The following is a 19,630-nucleotide window of genomic DNA, read 5'->3' on the forward strand; positions in this document are numbered from 1 at the left end:
GCCTCCCACAGACACTCCGGCCCCTGCTATCCGGAGCCGCCGCGGACGGCCTGTCGTCCACCCGCGCCTGCCTGACTTCGATTACTAGGGCGAATTCTGGGGAGGCTCATGTGGTGGACACGTATTGGGGACAGAATTCAACCCAGGAACTAAGGGTTAAGTCATGGTTGCCCTGGCAGGTTAACGCAGGGTTAAGTTATGGTTGTCCAGCCAGTTTTCTGGTTATTCTTGCCACCTCCGCTCAGTCGAGCTGTGGGTTTTGTTTGTCTCGCTGATTTACCGTGGATTAAAGAAAGTTGCCTACACGGCTAAAGTGTGAACCTACGGTCTTCTCCGTTACTTCGGCTCTACACTTACCCATTTTAAAGATAAATATGTCCTTATGATGAAACCTGAGGTTGAAACATATGTATTTAATTAAGTAAATGTATTTTTGCTAACTCCTGTCAGTGCTAGTCAATGAGCGGGAAGGCTAACTTTAGCTAGCGGAGACGTTGTGATAGTCACAGGCAAATAAATTATAAAGGTTATCACGTGAATACGGGGCGCGTTATATTAAGCTTACTGTGAATACAATGTTTTATATATAGCATTTACGTTTATTTCAGAGTACTGTGTTTTGGTAGTTATGTAACTTCATAATGTGTGAACCAACTACGATGATTTGCCTCAATGATGTACAGATGTCTAGGCTTTACGTTTTTGTCTCACATAGCTTAACTATGCTTAATTTAGCTGCCGAAATTAAATAATAATAATAATAATAATAATCTTTCGGGGGGGGGGCTTTATCGTATGGCCATCAAGTGTGTTTTTCTTTGCTGAAAACTTGTAAAATGGCAGTTTAAAACGGTTTTTAAAAATATTTTCAGGGGGAGCATGCCTCCGGACCCCTCTACAGGGTTTTGCCCCCCCCCCATATAAAACAACTCTCTCCTACGCCCTTGGGTGTATGAATGTGTGTGTGAATGGGTGTATGTGAGACATACACTGTAAAGCACTTTATGTGGTGGTCGGTAGACTAGAAAAGTGTTATTAAAAATGCAGTCCATTTACAGGGTTGAAAGAGGAGTTGTCAAAGTGAACTAGTTAGGATAAAATACATTTTGTAGGAAATTCTTTTCATGGTATTATATTGCGGTATTATTATCAGTACAGCCGGTTCATAATTCAAGATTCTTTATTTGTTACATCTCCTTATAAAGAAAGTAAAATTCTTGACTTTTGGCTCCTCGACACTTCAGCAACAATAGTAATAAAAATAACAACAAAACAGAACAAAAAAGCAGTAATAATAAAAAATAGTGTGCGGTGTATGTAAGGTGCTGTGTGTGTGTGTAGGGTAGGCCCAGCCTTAATAATTGGGCATATGTGTGTGCAGCTGTTTGCATATTTGTGTATGCCAAGCTACTTCTGTGTGTGTGTGTGTGTGTGTGTGTGTGTGTGTGTGTGTGTGTGTGTGTGTGTGTGTGTGTGTGTGTTAATTGATGATTCACCTGACCTACATGTCTTTGGACTGTGGGAAGAAACCGGGGCACCTGGAGGAAACCCACACAGACACGGGGAGATCATGCAAACTCCACACAGAGGACGACCCAGGACAACCCCCGAGGCTGGACCACCCCGGGGCTGTAATCCAGGACCTTCCTGCTGTGAGGCAACCGCACCAACCACTGTCCCGAGGTATGAATGTGTGTGGGCGTGTGTGGGTGTGTGTGGGGGCCCTGTGATGGACGGGTGGCCTGGACTGCTGGGATAGGCTCCAGCAAACCGTGACCCTGAGACCAGGATAAGCGGTTTGAATAATGGGTGGATTCATTGATTGTCATCAGTGGTAGTAGCAGCAGTTATCCTTTTGGTGTATTATTTTTATATTTATTTTTTCTGAACTCATGGAACTGAGTAATAGTAACCCGGATCGGATCAGATTCGCAGTATTAGTTTAGTTATAAACAGATCTAATGCAGTTGTGTTGAATATGAGTGTTTGCCACTTGCACACTGAATGGACATTTGGGCGGAAATGTCAGTGCAGCAGCAGATAAAAAGATACAACTGGAGAGCAGTAGAGTTGAATGACACTGCCGTGTCAGTCTATTGTCAACTAAATGACAAGTTGCCTAAATCCTGGTGTGACATACTGTCATACTTTTTTTTTCTTATAGCTTCATATGGGTATGTGTACATTTACTTTATGTATTTTGGCATTTTTAGGGGAACCAGTGGGTGTGAAGCTTTTGTCTGTGTATATGCGAGTGTATTTGTGTTGTTTTGTTTATTTTGCTTTTTTTACTGTATTTTCTCAAGGGGTTTATCCTCCTTTTTATTTCCAATGAGTGTACAAGCGCCAGTGGGTAATTATACAAGCATAACAGTACACTGAATATCCACATAACCCCCCTCCCTTCCCTCCACCCCTATAGGCCCAAGTAAACAAAACAAAAACAAAACAAAAAAGGTCCTGGGTTCGAAGGATGAATACCACAGCGTTTTCAGTCTTTTGTTGTTGTTTTTTCTTTTGCGGATCCGTGTGCATGCGGATCGTATTCAAAACGATGTTCTCTGAGTACGGAACTTTTTTTTAAATGCAAAGAAAAGCTTTTCCGTTTTTAGCAAGACCGTTGTCTATGTGTTTTTCACATAGGCAGCTGTCACAAGACACTTGACTGTTGTGTTTACTGCACAGTGTGTCACCAAACCCCTGAAGGTTCATTACCAACGCTTTGTAGGGTGGAAGAAACACTCAGGAGGACCGTGTGTGTGTGTGTTTGTCACATCTTTCCCATCAACTGCTCTGTAACACTGGGGTCATTAACTTAATGAGCAAAGTTGAAGAAAGTAAACCTTTAGCAGTTGCTATTTGACACAAACTCTCCACTCTTTTTCAGTCAGAAAGATGTTACTATGACAACTCCTTCTCTGTTTTTATGTTAGGCAACCAATCAGATGCAGGTAAACATGACAAGATAACAACCCCCCTGCTGCTGGGTTTGGGCAGCAACTCATGAATCACTGGCTTTGGAGAATTTTTCCAAATGATGTTCAGCTGTAACAGTGATAAATCTCACAACAGGTCTTACAAAAAACACACAACATATGACACTTGAGATGCATACAGAGAAACAAAAAAATTTAAAAAAAGTGACATAAATAAGAAATAAAGAACAAGAGAGAAATTAATAATGCATGTTGATCGAGACAGGAATGAGATTTTTGCATAACCAACCGCTGATACATTTTATTATATCAGGGTTGCCAACTTTGGGTACCTGGCTGGAGTTAGATTTGGATGCCATGGGCTTAATCAGGCAGACGCACACGCGCACTTAATCACATACACATAGTTGGACTCAATTCACCATCAGGGTTTTAAAAAGTATGTAGTTTACCATTATCAGCCCCCCCCCCCCAGTGGTGGGTGCTACCCAGGCTACCCTGCCTGTTTGGGTGGACTCCGTCAGTTCTGAAGGACAGACTATCCCAAAACAGTTAAAAATTGTCTATAAAACCAATACTGTGAGCTCTGCAAACAGATATGAGTCACTTGTACAGGCTGAGGATTCGGCTAAAACGTCTGCTCCACGGGCCAGTGCCGGAATAGGACCTGAGATAAAAACAGAATTTCCACAAGGTGAAAAGGTCAATAGAATCCTTTTTGGTTAGTGCAGACTTCTGACGAGCTGCGTCGTTTGTCCCCACATGAGCGATCACTCAATTGATGGAGGACGGGAATGATCGGATCAACCCCGGCCGGGAGCTTAATCGAGGATACAGTGCCTTGCAAAAGTATTCAATCCCCTTGATAGCCATCACTAATGTCTGGATTATAAAAGATACTCACACATCTGTTGTTGAACAATATCATTTTTGTGAACCCATAAGCTCAAACAGCATGTTGTCAAAGCCAAAATAAGTTATGTTTCACTGACTTAAAAAAAAAAAGAAAAACTAAAATACAGTGCTTGCATAAGTATTCAAACCCCACATATCAATACTTTGTAGAGTACCCTTTTGCTGCAATAACAGCCTTGATTCTCTTGGGGTAAGTATGTACAAACTTTGCACATCCTTCTGGAGTAATTTTTTGCTCATTCTTGCCAGAATTAGTACAGGTCTTGTAGGTTGGTGGGATGGCGCCTCTGGACTGCGATTTTCAGTCTGTGCCACAGATTTTCAATGGGGTTGAGGTCTGGACTTTGACTTGGCCACTCCAAAACGGTTCACCTTTTTGTTGCTTAACCATGCCTTGTGCTTAGGATCATTGTCCTGCTGGAAGGTGAACCTTCTCCCAAACTTCAGTTTTATGGCAGACTGCAACAGATTTCCTTCCAATATTTCCCTGTATGCTCCATCCATTCTCCCCTCAATTTTAACAAGGTTCCCAGTGCCTACAGATGAAAAGCAACCCTATAGCATTATGCTGACACCACCATGCTTCTCTGTAGGGAGGGTGTTTTTTGGGCATGAGCAGTGTTAGGTTTGCACCACACAATGCTTTGAGTTTTGGCCAAAAAGCTAAACTTTCATCTCATCCAACCACAAAACCTTTACCCACATCCTAACTGGGTCTCTCTCATGCTTGGTAGCAAACTCCAAGCATGCTTTTATATGCATAGTTTTGAGCAATGGCTTCTTTCTTGCCACCCTTCCATACAGACCAGATTTATGGAGAGCCCGTGATATGATTGACTCATATACATTTACTCCAGTTTCAGCCACTGATCTCTGAAGCTCCTTGAAAGTGATTGCAGGGTCATCTGTGGCTTTCCTCACCAGCCCACGTCTTGCTCGGACACTTAGCTTTGAGGGACGGCCTGTCCTTCAAAGCGTCTGTGTAGTGTGATACAGCTTCCACTCTCTGACAGTGGATCCAACAGTGTTCCATGGGACATCCAAACACTTGGATACTGTTTTTTGTCCCTTTCCAGCCTTCTGCGTTTTAATCACATTGTCTCTTAATTCAGTATTATGCTCCTTTGTCTTCATTTTCTGGTGGAGTTCACGGCCGGCTAATGAACGTACACAGAGTGCTTTTTATACCCATAAACGAGACCTTTACTTTAACATCTTACAGGTGCACACTAATTATGTCCAATTGTGTTAACCTGAGTTTGTTTTTGGAGTAATTTGTCATTTGTGTAAACTTGGAGCTTTCAGAGCACAAGGGGTTGAATACTTATTTAAGCCACTATATTTTAGTTTTTAATGTATTAATAAAAAGTCAGCAAAACATAACTTCTTTTGGCTTTGGGAACATGCTGTTAGAGTTTATGGGTTCACAAAAATAATATTGTTCAGGAACAGATGTGTGAGTATCTTTTATAATCCAGAAATGAATGATGACTGTCAAGGAGGTTGAATACTTTTGCAAGGCACTGTATGTATATGATGCCCTTATAGAACCATTATGACATCATAGGGTTCCCACGCATCTTGGAAAACTTGAGAAAAATTTCAAATAGTTCACCGGTCAGGGAAAACTCCTGGAAAACGATGAATTTGATCAAATGCAGTAAAATGCATCAAGTAAAAGTAACAAAATAAAAGCGGTGAAATAAAACTTAGGTCACTAATATCACTGAAGCAACAACTCAATTGAAACCAAAGAGAAAAAGGTATGTCTTTATATCACATCCTGCAAAACAGAATTACTATATGTGCTTCATAAGAAATAGTTACAAGTAATAAAACGATAAAAAAAAAATTTTTGTTGCACAGATTAATTACATTAAGGCAAAAATAAAAAATAAAATACTCATCACACCGTAGTTCAAGTAACACAAGCCTTAAACAGTAAGTTATACACACCATGATCATGTCTTTAATAATATTATAGCCTCAACATAAACTTGTCTCATAACACAAGGGGCTGCACAACAAACATCATTAAATGACAATGTTATACTGAGGGTTGATTGACATTATGTGTATTTTACTGCAAGCCTGTATTGTAACCTGATAACACAATCGACTCATTCCAACCACGCAACACAAATGCCCAGATACTTGACCTGGGCCTACCATATGGGAAAATTGACAGTGTAATAGCAGTCACCTATTAACCAGAATCCATGTCGTTTGGTCATTAAGTCAGAGCAAGACAGCAACAAACAAGATTGCTGTGGTTGGCATCATTGTTCCAAGCTGTTCTAACTTGAGCTTGTCCTGGGCATGACATTAAACTGAACTCTGGGGGTCCCTTGAGCCAGGACAGTACCCCACTGGCTTCCCCTGCCAGGGTAACGGTGAAGCTGATGGCAGCAGGTCAGTGGATGCAGCTTCAAGGCAGATGAACTTGAATAAGGTCAACGGCTTGAGTTGCATGTCGCTTGGTGGAAGATCTTTTTCAAGACAACAGCAAGGGATAACCAGTCTAGTTCTGGGTCCACTGTAGACCCAGAAGGGGATTGGCGACACTGCTGAGTACCAAACAACTAGCCTTCACATCATTAGATGAAATGAAAACCAAACAAGTATCCGCTATGGCACTGGCGGGTGAGACCCCCAGGCCTGAAAGTGTCAAATCAACTACTGGACTGAAGCTGATAAACCCTCTAGTAGTCACTTGCATAATGACACTTCTATGCTAAACTCAAATGGCAGCATAGCGGCTGATACAGTGGGAGATGAAGGAAGGAGCATCAGCTTATGGAAAAAATTATTAAAATTTGAACCTGCAATGTGAGGACTATGAAAAGCATGGGAAAGTTGCTGCTACTTGAAGGGGAGTCGAAAAGGCTGGAGTTAGAGATAATAGGACTGAGTGAGGTAAGGTGGACTGGTGATGGGCATTTCACTACAGATTCAAGTACTATAGTGTACAGTGCAGGGACAAAATGGTGTTGCAATCATGTTGCTGGGAGAAGCAAGAAAATGTCTACTAAGTTACAACACAGTCTCGGATCGAATTGTACTATGCAGAATCAACACAATCATTCATTACAACAATATGCACCAACCTTGATACATTCAGACACTGAAATTGAAGAATTTTATGAGCAGTTGCAATCTGTGTAGGACTCCATCAAGAAAAGCGAATTTATTGTGATAATGGGGGACTTTCACACCAAAGTTGGAAAAAGGCAAGGAACAGAATATGGTATAGGAACGTTTGGACTTGGAGACCATAATAGAAATGGTGAACATTTAGCAGAATTCTGTGAAGCAAACGAGCTTCTTCTCACTAACACAATGTTTCAGCATCACATAAGAAAAAGATATACTAGGGTGTTTCCTAATGGAGAATACCGGAATCAGATAGACTATATCGCGATTTCTAGAAAATGGAGGTCATTTGTTTTGGATGTCAAGTCTAGACCAGGAGCTGATTGTGACACAGACCACATTCTGGTGTTGGCTAAACTTCGACTTTTTTTGAGATACTTTATTGATCCCCATGGAGAAATTATGCTCTGCATTTAACCCATCCTAGCTGTGTAGCTAGGAACAGCGGGCAGCCGCCATTCAGCACCTGGAGACCAACTCCAGTTCTTCTTTCCATTGCCTTGGTCAGGGGCACAGAGTATCAACCCTAACATGCATGTCTTTTTGATGGTGGGGAAAACTGGAGCACCCGGAGAAAACCCACTGCAGACATGGGGAGAACATGCAAACTCCACACAGAGGACGACCTGGGATGACCCCAAGGTTGGACAACCCCAGGGTTCGAAACCAGGACCTTCTTGCTGTGAGGTGACAGCACTAACCACTGCACCACCATGTCACCCATGCATTTTATATTTGCATTTTATATGCATTTTTTTGCAATGCCATGGCTATGGGAATGTGACTTTTTAATTTATAATAATATAGTTGTGGGTGTTGTGATTGTTATACCTTATCAAAAAATTGTCAATGTGAGTTTTCCAAGACTAGCCTGACTGTCTGTCTTTTTTTAATTCGATTGATTACATACTTTTATCCCCCCCATCCTTCATCCCCTACTGGCACTGATAGGTGTACTCGTGGTGATTCTTTATATCACAGTTCAAATACGTCGGTTCCATTTATTTGTTTTTTGTATGGGTATTGAATGTATTAAGTCATTCTCATCTCTCCTCACATTGGATTGAATATCTCTAGATGGGATTTATCATCTTTCCAAATTTCCAATTTACCCAAATTATGAATATGTGGTTCAAACAGAGGGCTTCAACGTCATCTGATGTCCCTAAAATGCCAAAATCTAATGAAGGTTAACATATTTGGTGACAATGCTTAACATTTTAATGTTTGTGATTAATAAACTGGGGACTGGGGAGGCATCTCCTTCGAGACTGCCGGCCGGAGAGATGCAGTCGGCGAACGCATGCAGTACGAGGGTGGGTGTTTGAACTAAAAAATAGGGATCGATTGGCCACTAAATTGGGAGAAAAATTTTAAATAGAAAAAAAAGACAATTTTCAAGCTGAAAGTTTCCTCTGTTGAACTAGACTTGGCGAGCATTGCAAGAAATTCTTTGAGTTGCTTCTTGTACATCATCAGATACCTTGTAAAATTGTATGAATATTGAAACAGCGACAGCCCATGGCCAACAAAATATCAAATGGCAAGAAACATGGAGCTGATTCCAAATACACTACATGGCCAAAGGTATGAGGACACCCGAACATTCAAAAAACCATGGGCATTAATATGGAGTAGGTCCCCCCCTTTGCTGCTATAACAGCCTCCACTCTTCTGGGGAGGCTTTCCAATAGATTTTGGAACATGGCTTGCAGGCATTCGCTCCCATTCAGACAAAAGAGCATTAGTGCAGACAATCACTGATGTTGGGGAGAAGGCCTGGCTCACAGATGGCATTCAATTCATCTCAAAGGTGTTGGATGAGGTTGAGGTCAGGGTGCTGTGCAGGCCAGTCAAGTTCTTCCACACCAAACTCAGTAAACCAAACCAGTAAACCCTTTGTATACTGAATCATTAAGATTTCCCTTTACTTGAACTAAGGAGCCTAGCCCAACATAAAAATAAAAGCAGCCCCAGAGCACTATTCCTCCACCACCAAACTACAGTTGCACTATGCACTAGTGAGTGCAACTGTACTAGCACAAGAGTTCTCCTGGCATCTGCCAAACACAGACTTGTCCATCAGACTGCCAGATAGTGACGTGTGATTCATTTCTCCAGAGGACACATTTCCACTGCCCCAGAATCCAATGGCGGTGTGATTTACACCACTCCAGCTGACACTTGTGCATTGTGCATGGCTTATGTGCAGCTGCTTTGCCATAGAAACCCATTTCATGAAGCTCCTGACGAACAGTTGTTGTGCTGACTTTGCCTCCAGAGGCAGTTTGGAACTTGGTAGTGAGTGTTGCAACTGAGGACTTAGACGGTTCCACTTCACACAGTAACAGACTTACAGTTGAACAGGGCAGATCTAGCTGGGCAGAAATTTGACAAACTGACTTGTTGGAAAGGCGGCATCCTATGACAGTGCTACGTTGAAAGGCACCGAGGTCTTCAGTAAGATCCATTCTACAGCCAATGTTAATACATGGAAGTTGCATGACTGTGTGCTTGATTTTATGCACCTTTAGCAACGGGTGGCCGAAATAGCTGACCTGACAAATTGGACAGGGTATCCACATACTTTTAGCCATGTAGTGTAGCCCAGTTGTTTCAGGTTACGCCCTTTCTGTACTGACAAATGAAATGTTACCACAGATTCAGATTAGCGAAACAAAATGTTCCACAATTCTAATAGAGTCACTGAGCTTAACATGGATTGGAAAAGCTGTTTCCCATCAAGGAAAAAAACAAAACAAAACAACAACATTAAATCCTGTAATAGAACAGCATGAAAATACTGGCCTTTCTATTCGCCTTACAATGGACATTGTTTTATACTTCTGTCTTACCTGATGAAAAAATTGGAATATGCTTAAAAAACATTTTCCTGTTATTCAGAAAAGTGCAACAATTCAAGTTTATCATCCATGCAGATTATGTATTAGGGAGACTTTATTGGATATTTACAGTGTTGGTGTTTGCACTCAATACTTTTCCATTGGTAATCATGCAGATCAATTGATTTACATTGACTTTAAAATTAAAATTGTTATAAAGAAAATATTCATCATCAGACAAAAACTTTGATCCATTTCTCAAAAGATGACTGGTTTTTGCTCTGAACTTAAGTAACTACAGCAGAATATAAGGTTTTGTTCAAATTACTTGTTTTAAAATAATAATGGTAATTGCTTTAACAGGAAACTGTTGGATTTCAGTGACCAAAATATTTAACTGAAATCTATTGAGATCATCTCATTTTGCATTATAATATTACATTACTGATCTTAACACATGCTTTAAAGTGATTTAAACAGATTATAAATTACATGTTGTTTCTGTATCCAGTGTAGACACTTGATTATTCAAAACGCTCTCTCCAAAACTGTGGAAACTTCACTTTATCCAGGATCATACAATCAGTCGATCCTTGGGCCCTGAAGGACACGTAGAGAGGCACATGCTCCAGTTTTTGGAGCTTTCACACAACCCAGATAGGAACAAAGTAATTACCTGTGTTATACTTTTTTTTTTTGCTTTTTTTTTTACATTAAACTGGAGGCCACAACTATTGCTGCAAAGGGTGAGGAAGAAAGAGAGAGAGAGGGAGAGAGAGCGAGAGCGAGAGAGAGAGAGAGAGAGAGAGAGAGAGAGAGAGAGAGAGAGAGAGAGAGAGAGAGAGAGAGAGAGAGAGAGAGAGAGAGAGAGAGAGAGAGAGAGAGAGAGAGAGAGCTGTGATGAGTTTGCACCGGGAAAATGTAAGAATTTGTATTTGATCCTTGACTGAGGGCGAGCCAACATGTTTAGTATGGATTCACACATGTACTCTCTGCTCCTAGCCCAACATGGGTTTGAATCCCCTTCCCCACACGTATGGCAATTCACTTGTGCAACCTTCTGTGTGTCACATAATTGTCATTCTTCTCGGTTCTTTTACTTTAAATTCCAATCAAAAACTCAAATTAGTTCATTATCCTTCAGATCGCACTCGGGTGTAATATAACATTCAGTAGTTGAGTTTAATCTCAATTCCAATTTTAACACTTTTCAGTTTTTTCAGCAATATTTCTTTGATATCCTTGGTCTTAAAACAATATATGAGAGGATTAACCACAGCGGGAAGAAGACTGTATAACATTATGACGGCAATACGAATATCTGCATTTGGAAATTTAAAACCCAGAAAGTATGCCAGGTAAACAAAACATCTTGGGAGGAAATAGAGGCTCGTTATGAAGATCTGCGGGGTACACGTGGACATAGTTTTACTGCACCCATTTGTTCTAGAAGTCTTCAGAACAGATATGATAATTGCAAAATATGAAAAAATTATGAATCCAAGAGGAACCGACAGACTGAACATTGAGAAACCAAACGCCAACTCTTCAATATATTGGTCCTTTTTGCACGCCAGTCGCATTATGGAGATGAGATCACAATAGCACTGTGCAATGATGTTTGAATTACAGTACGGCAGGCTGAGAGCTTGAAATAGAATCACAAGCATTCTGATGAATGTGAAAATCCAGCATACCCCACAAATAAATAAAATATTGTTATTTCTAATCAAAACTGGATAACGCAAAGGAATACATATCGCAATAAAACGGTCCACAGCCATGGTCAGCAGAATGAGAGCATGAATAGCTCCTAGGCAATGTACAAAATACATCTGAGTGAAGCAGGCGCCAAATGAAACAACCTTGTCATCCCACCAATATCGGGCAATTATCTTCGGCAGAGTTACAAACCCAAAGGCTATGTCTGTCAAAGCTAGATGACAAAAAATGAGGTACGTTGGTTTATGAAGACATCTTTCATAGGCAACAAAAGCTAAAATGAAGACATTGCCAAAAACAATAGATAAGAACGTGAGGAGAAGAAGGGCTGATACTGGTCCATAGTGCTCCGGCTGAAGTCCAGGGAATCCAAATATGTGGAAATCCTTTACAGTTGTAAAATTGGTATAGGTCATAATCTTACGTTATTCACCAACTTTTCCCAAACCTAACACCACAAAATATATGATGCAGAACAGGAGAGATGTACTTACAACTACATCCAAAAGAGCATTTTGCTCAATCGCAACTATCACAGTACTTACCACAAAAACAAATTTGATGTTTTTGAGAAGAGACAATAATTGTGTCTATTTACAAGCTTACCCAGTTTATAAGTGGACATAGCTAATCTTCAATGTCAAAAATGTAGCCACAAAAAAAATCAAGCAATCAGGTTCATAACATTTTGTTGACAGGAATAAATATCAAGAGCTTTTGAACTGCTTTTGTTTGTGGTATGAAGCAACAGGTAGGTCTTCTTATCTTGCTGAGGTGAGAATGAGCTCCACCTCAGAGAGTCAGCAGCCTGCTGCTTTATAAGCCTCCCTCATTTGTATTTTTGTAGTCAAACTCAAAGGAGCAAGTTCCAAAAAGATTTCCCATGAGGGAAAATTCAGTCACAGTCATTGCTAGGTGACAAAAGATCAGATGTTGGCTTATAAAGATTCCTCTCACTAACAACAAAAAACTGAAATGAAAAGATTTCCAGCAAGAATTACTAAAGTAGGTGAAGAAATTAATTCTCTCATGTCTTTTGCTCTGAAGCATTATATAAGTGGATTAACCATGGGGGGAGAAGGCTGTACATCATGATAATTACTATACGCATATCACTGCTGAATTTGATTCCAACATTGCTGGCCATATACACAAAACACCTGGGTAGATAATAGAGCGTGATTATAATCAGCTGAGTGCAGCAGGTAGACATGGTTTTGAGGCGGTTTTGTGAATTTGCTATCCTCACCACAGTGATGACTATTGAGGTATAGAAGAAAATGATAAAAGCCAGATGTACAAGAAGTACAATCATTGCATAGATAAATGCAGGAAAACCATAACGGGCCCTGTCAGTGCATGCAAGCCTTGTTATACTAATATGATCACAGTAGCTGTGAGTGATAATGTTTGAGCCACAGTAAGGAAGTGGGTAAGCTCTACTAACTATCATCACAGGACCTCCGTTTGCAGCGATCCAGGCAGTAATACTGAGAGTGGAGATTGTGGAGTTTCTCATTAAACTGGGTATTTGAGTGGATAGCAGATAGCCAAAAACCTATCCAAAGCCATTAAGAACAGAACAAATGAGTTCACTGTGCCAAGATAGTGCACAAAGTACATTTGAATAATAAATATCAGAGCATTCCCTATCATTGTAAAGAGATAGACCAAGAATAGTACAGCAGAGGCGAGGCCTTGGTACTCTGGGTGAAGTCCAGAGAATCCAGAAAGGCCAAATTCAGTCACAAAGCTCTGATTTCCTTCTAGCATGATGGAGCGAGAAGTTCCTTAAACACAATGACCAAGCTAGTCAGACTAGCTTGGTCTAGTCAGAAAGGCATGAACTGATGAAGCCTCTTGGATGAGAGGCGAAACGTCTTCACGGATATATACTAAGTCCAGTTGCACTCGATTCAATTCCTTTGGATGATCACATAACATTTCAAAGATCACTGCCTTAGCTAATTATGTGAATAATGGCACTCTTATGCTGCATTTGTCTACTGCTTAAATGTATCTTTAAATCTAATATTGACTTTCCTTGCACAATTAACAGTAAAATATTGCCAAAGTATTTTCACTTAGATTAAAGGCATTTAAATGTGAGCAAATGAAAAATCTCTCTCTTATAGAAATGGCAGTCTGAAATTGCTGTTGCCATGCAATTGTCACGATGGTGTGCCTGTTTTTCATTTCACCTTTTTATTTGCACTCCTGGCCTGCACCTTGTTGTGAAGGTATGAGTCCTCATGGAACAAGAACACTTCCTCCATTGGTCTCTGATGACGACACTCTTATCAGTCTTTGTACATAGGGAAATTCGGGGCGGCAGGAAAGCCCCCATTACTTTTAAAAGTTAAAATAAAACAGTGAAATAAAGTTTAAGACTTTTTCTCAGTATGTATGCCAAGTTGTAGACTTTTATAGAGACCCTGTGTAAGAATACCTGATTCTTAACATACCTTAGATACTTACGTAGGTGGATGTGATTTTTCAGAATAGTGAGCAGGGATTTAATCAGTCAATGGGGGAATAATAATGGTAAATAAGGACCTGTGTGTAACCCCAGGATGACTGCTAGTTCAAGCTAGCAGTTAATTTAATAATCGCTAATGGCCCATAAATCCCTTAGGAGGGAGAAACTGCAGTTTTGGAAAATCCCAAAGGGAGTGTGAATAGCTATTGTAAAAAGGGGGCTTAATATCCCAAGTGTTACTCAGTACTCTCTAAGCAAAGGCATTTGGGGCAAGTATTTGTGATTGTTGCACCCTAAAACTTAAGTTTACAATCATAAGTGACAGAAGAAGAAAAAAAGGTCCAGCCACTTGGCTTGCATGTTTTTTTCATATGTCCACATGTAGTCAAAGAGGTGTACAATTCATACTGACAATTATTAGAAAAAGAAGTATTAATGGTAGTAGTTAACAGTCGTTATATCATCAGTAGTTTTAGCAGCAGTAGTAGTAGTTGTAGCAGCAGTAGTAGTAGAAGTAGTAGTAGTACTAATAGTAGTAGTAGTAGTAGCATCAGTAGTAGTAGTACTAATAATAGGAGTTGTAGTAGAAGTAGCAGCAGCAGTAGTAGTAGTAGTAGTAGTAGTAGTATTAGTAGTAGTAGTACGAGTAGTACTTACAAAGTTACACTGATACATCAAAGAATTAAAATGTATGTCAGACAGAGTTTATGATGTAATGTTAATCCAGTTGTTGGATTTAGTAACAAGTTTCCCCTGTTTAGAAACGAGAGGAAATGTTGATACTTGGGTGTTATAAATAACACGTCAGTCAAGTTGAGACAAAAAAAAATTTGGTTAGAACTTTAAGGCAGATATTCTAATTTTGTATTATTACTAAAAATGCTTTTACTACAAATACATAAATGTAACTCTTGGGGAAAAAAAGTTTTGGGCTCTGGTTTGATTTTTGTCCGTTGATACTGTGAAGATAGAATTAATCAATTGGAAGTAATCATTATTTGAATTCAATTAATCATTAGGACCTAAAGCTTGCACTTTTATTGTGGTGGTGGCATTATTAAGGTATAATCTCCAAATGAAAAATCAAGTTTTAAATGCCAAGTGTGTTTACACATGTAGGAAATGTACCTTGTTGGGTTGCCCACATGAAAACATTAAACCTTTTACAAGATAATGAAAGTAGAATAACTAATTAAAAGAGAGGAAGGAGAATAAAATAATTTAGGGAATAATGAGACTTTTTTATACAGTTGTAGATAAAAATAGCTCTCTTGGAAACCATTGTAGAAACAGTAAATGCTTTATTGAGACTGTATGAAGTCAGCTAAAGTGAGAAAGTATGATCTACTCGCTGTACAAAGCTTTTCTAGCATTTTGCCTGGTGCTCTTTCTTGTAACTTCCAGTCGCGGAACTCCTCGACGGCCTCTCTGGCTGGTTCTCCAAGCATTTTAGCAAGTGCCTGTACTTCGTTTTCTCCATACAGAATCAAAGCATTCTGATCCTGTGGCCAAAAGTTCTTGCCCCAGGGGTTTCAGCATGTGTAGGAGGTCTGATTCTGGCATTTGCCTTGTGAGATTGTCAATTACAGATTGATAAAACTGATTTCGGTTCATCTTACCCGTGCCCTTAACTAGCTGAACATCTATAAACAGCCCCAGGGACGTGCGCTGTTCAGCCTTCTGTGTGGATTTACCTCCACTCACTTTCATTGCTTTCAGTATATCAATAAACTGCAGAATGTGGCGACTGGCATCCACTAGAGTGATGTCTCTTTGCTGACATTTCAGTGACAGGCCCTGTAGCTCACAGAGTATGTCTTTCATGCAAGCCAGATCAAGTACAAACCCAGAGTTTGTGAGGTGTTTGTATAGCGCCAGGAATTTCTTCCTCTCTGTGTCATTGCGAGATGCATCCTTGCTTGCAGTTTTGAAGTGGCACGCTAAAGCAGGGTAGTTATTCCAGACTGCCTTTACAGTATTGAAATTACTCGCCACCCATTTGATAGTGAATATCTGTCCAATTCTCAAAATCTGCATATTTAGATTTGCAGCTGCTTCCTCAAGCAATCTCACATTCTTTGCAGACTGGTGCAAAGAATGCAGCTTGGCAATGAAAAATTCGAAATGATTACATCCAGCAACCACTTTCAGAGACTCATGGACAGCCAATGCAAGGCGGTGGGCCAAGCAATGTATGGACTGGATGTTTGGAAAGTCACGCTTAAGCCTTGCAATGACTCCAGTGGGTTTGCCTTTGAGAACTAAAGCCCCATCTGTGGCGATGCTGATGAGGTGTTTCCCCAAAAACTCATCATCAAATCACACTGTGCGAAAGCACTGTCTCAAACTGTTGTAAATGGATTCTGCATCTGTGCCCTGTGTCAGCTCTACAATGTCTAAAAAATTTTTTTCCAAATCTTCTTTGCCACTCATCACATCTCACGTATACGATGAGAAAGGCATGAACGTGTACTGTGCTTTCATCAATGGTAATGCTGAGTTTTGAATTAAGCTCTCAAATATTCAAAACAAACTTCTTCTGCATTTGCTGTGCAATATGACCTATAATCTCAGCCCAGGAGTGATCTGATTTGTGCGCAGTTCCCACCTTTGCGCCATTAAGCTCCTGAAGCTTCATTAAAGGGGTGAGCTTTCTGTCAGACAGCCTTTCCTTAGCCACCATATAGGCGGACCTGAATGATGCTGCCGTCTGCTCCATTAACTTGGAATTCATCTTAATGACTTTATTTGGCAGAATCGCCTTTTGCTTAGTCAGTGCCACTTCAATGGCCCTCTTGTGTGAAATGTAGTCCCTATGTTTATATAACTTTTTTCGCAACTTGTTCTGAGCAGTGCTGCTTACTTCCCCATTAATCCACTCCTCAGACAAGTGTGTGCCAGGTACCTTTTCAAACAGAAGAAGGGTTTTTGCGTCCCTGCAAGCAGTGCACCCCAAGCTTCCATCCTTAATGAACAGCCGTGTATAATGGCTCTTCCAGTCTCTCCATTGCTGGCTGTTCCAGTTTGATGGGAGAGAGGAGCAAGAGGGGTTAGGGTCGTGACCGGCCGCGGCCTCGTCCTCTGACGAGCTGTTACCTCCACCATCTTCAGCCAGAGAGGACTTTTTTTCAGCTTCTTCCTGCTGTGTTGGCACCCCGGTGGGTGGTGTGCTAACAGCAGTCCCAGGGCTTGCAGCAGGTGACTCGGTCATGCTAACATCACTAGAACATGATTTCTTAGTGAAACCAAAGTTAATTAAACTGCCTTGTTTTCTTTTTGACATGGCTATTGATGCTAACTGCAAAAAGAAAATGCTAAGGACTTCACGCGCAGATCAATGAGACTCAGCCTCCAACGTTTATATTTTTTCAACGAATCTTTGAGTTAACATGTAAACATGAGTGGAGTTTAATTTGCACCGCAGTGCCCGCCGCCACGCCTTGATGGTCATGACAAGAATAGCATGTGTAGTTATCTTTATTGAAGTGAATTGATGTTAAATCGCCATCATGCATGAATGAATGACACATTCGCAATTTTACACATGTTGATGACAATACACAAAACTGAAGTTGCATGTCAAAATAACACATTGTCAGTATTTTTAGAGACCCCCCCAAAATTTCACAAATCACGTTTTCAGGGGAGCCCATGTCTTATTAAGGGGAGCTGAGCTCCCCCTAGCTCCCCTGTAGTTCGCACCATGCATACAGCGAGTTGCTTGCCATTAAAGTAAGAACTAAACGTGTTTTGGTACTTTCTTTAATGGAAAGCAGCTCGCTGTAGGAATCTGTTTAGGCACAATGTCACCAGCTAAAGTGAAGCCCACACTAATACCATCAATTGGAAACACTGAAGTATTTCATTAATTCTCTCTTTTTTACCTTCCGGGCGGGATGGAGGATAAATGACAAGGCTTAGGTACCTTACTCAAGGATGCAGGCATAGTCACACAGGGAAATGCAAGGCCTTGGCCTTCAAACCAGCAGCCCACGTTCTCAAATCTTAACCAAACTGTCAATTAATGTTTATATAATACATTTCTCTGAGTTGCACAGTTTATTGTCCCTCACACACTTACACAAGTTTGAGAAAGTAGTCATAAATAAGCTGTGCGTGGAACACAGAACACAAGCCGGGATGAGAATCAGCACCTCCAAGTCTGAGGCCATGGTTCTCTACTGGAAAATGGTGGATTGCTCCCTCCGAGTTGGGGATGAGTTATTGCCTCAGGTGAGGGAGTTCAAGTATCTCGGGGTCTTGTTCACGAGTGAAGCTAGGATGGCGTGGGAAATTGACAGGAGGATTGGTGCAGCATCAGCAGTAATGCGGAAGTTGTGGTGTAGAGGGAGCTGAGCCGGAAGGCAAAGCCCTCAATTTACCAGTCAGTCTCCGTTCCAACCCTCACCTATGGTCACGAGCTTTGGGTAGTAACCAAAAGGGTGAGATCGCAGATACAAGTGGCTGAAATGAGTTTCCTCCGTAGGGTGTCTGGGCTCAGCCTTAGAGATAGGGTGAGGCGCTCGGACATCCGGAGGGAACTCAGAGTAGAGCCGCTGCTCCTTTGCGTTGAAAGGACCCAGTTGAGGTGGTTCGGGCATCTGATTAGGATGCCTCCTGGGCGCCTTCCTTTGGAGGTTTTCTGGGCACGGCCAACTGGGAGGAGACCCCAGGGTAGACCCATAATTCGCTGGAGGGACTACATGTCCAATCTGGCCTGGGAGTGCCTTGGGATGCCTCAGGAGGAGCTGGAGGGCGTTGCTGGGGAGAGGGACGTCTGGAGTGTCCTACTTAGCATGCTGCCACCGCGACCCTACCTCGGAGAAGCGGCTGAAGATGAATGAATGAATTAATGGAACACAGTTGTTGACATTATGTAACTCAGGGAAACAGATTGCATAAGACTGTTAGAAATGACTATTCACCATAGTGACATGCGTACACTCCGACAAACACTTTAATCACGCCCTGGGGAACATTGTTGAGTTGGACTCTAATTAGCTTCCTGTCTGGGCTCATTTAGCATGTTGTTGCTTTGAGGTGTCTACGACCAACGTAACAAGATGAAGTTGTGGAGAGAACTTTTGGTTGGCAAATAATTGAACTTGTATTGACTTTGTTGCCAATATGTTGGTGTCCGGGTGGCGTAGAGTAGCGGTCTATTGCCTACCAACCACCTCCGTCTTGGGTCAGGCGTCCCTACAGACAGGCGCCCCGACCGACCAGAGGAGGCGCTAGTGCAGCGACCAGGACACATATCCACTTCCGGCTTCCCACCTGCAGACACGGCCAATTGTGTCTGTAGGGACGCCCGACCAAACGGAAGCAACACGGGGATTTGAACCGGTGATCCCCATGTTGGTAGGCAACAGAATAGACCACTATGTGCTTTTATTCTTAAGGCTCCAGCATCCCCCTGACTCTGAGAGCAGGACAGGTGGTTCAGATAATGAAAGAATGAAAGACTTACACATTCATAATGTATAAAAGCATTAGAGTCTTGAATTGTGCCAATTTTTTTTTTTTTTGCCCAGTTTTGTTTCAATGGACTTCATGGCACTCCTTGAGAAGTTGAAAGCTTT

General features: G+C 41.3%; 2 protein-coding genes across 2 annotated transcripts; both read right to left on the bottom strand.

Moving 5' to 3' along the window:
• Positions 1–11,016: 11,016 nt before the first annotated feature.
• Positions 11,017–11,985, bottom strand: LOC130116121 (olfactory receptor 51E2-like). The gene has a single exon (XM_056284070.1). The coding sequence runs from the start codon at positions 11,983–11,985 to the stop codon at positions 11,017–11,019; it is 969 nt and encodes a 322-aa protein (XP_056140045.1).
• A 633-nt stretch (positions 11,986–12,618) lies between these two features.
• LOC130115167 (olfactory receptor 6N1-like) lies at positions 12,619–13,342 on the bottom strand. Its single transcript, XM_056282784.1, is given in 3 exon segments — positions 12,619–12,644; positions 12,647–13,096; positions 13,099–13,342. Coding segments are annotated over 3 exon segments (720 nt in total).
• Positions 13,343–19,630: the final 6,288 nt, after the last annotated feature.

Source organism: Lampris incognitus, chromosome 7 (assembly GCF_029633865.1).
Source record: "Lampris incognitus isolate fLamInc1 chromosome 7, fLamInc1.hap2, whole genome shotgun sequence".
In the NCBI taxonomy this organism is placed as follows: Eukaryota; Metazoa; Chordata; class Actinopteri; order Lampriformes; family Lampridae; genus Lampris; species Lampris incognitus.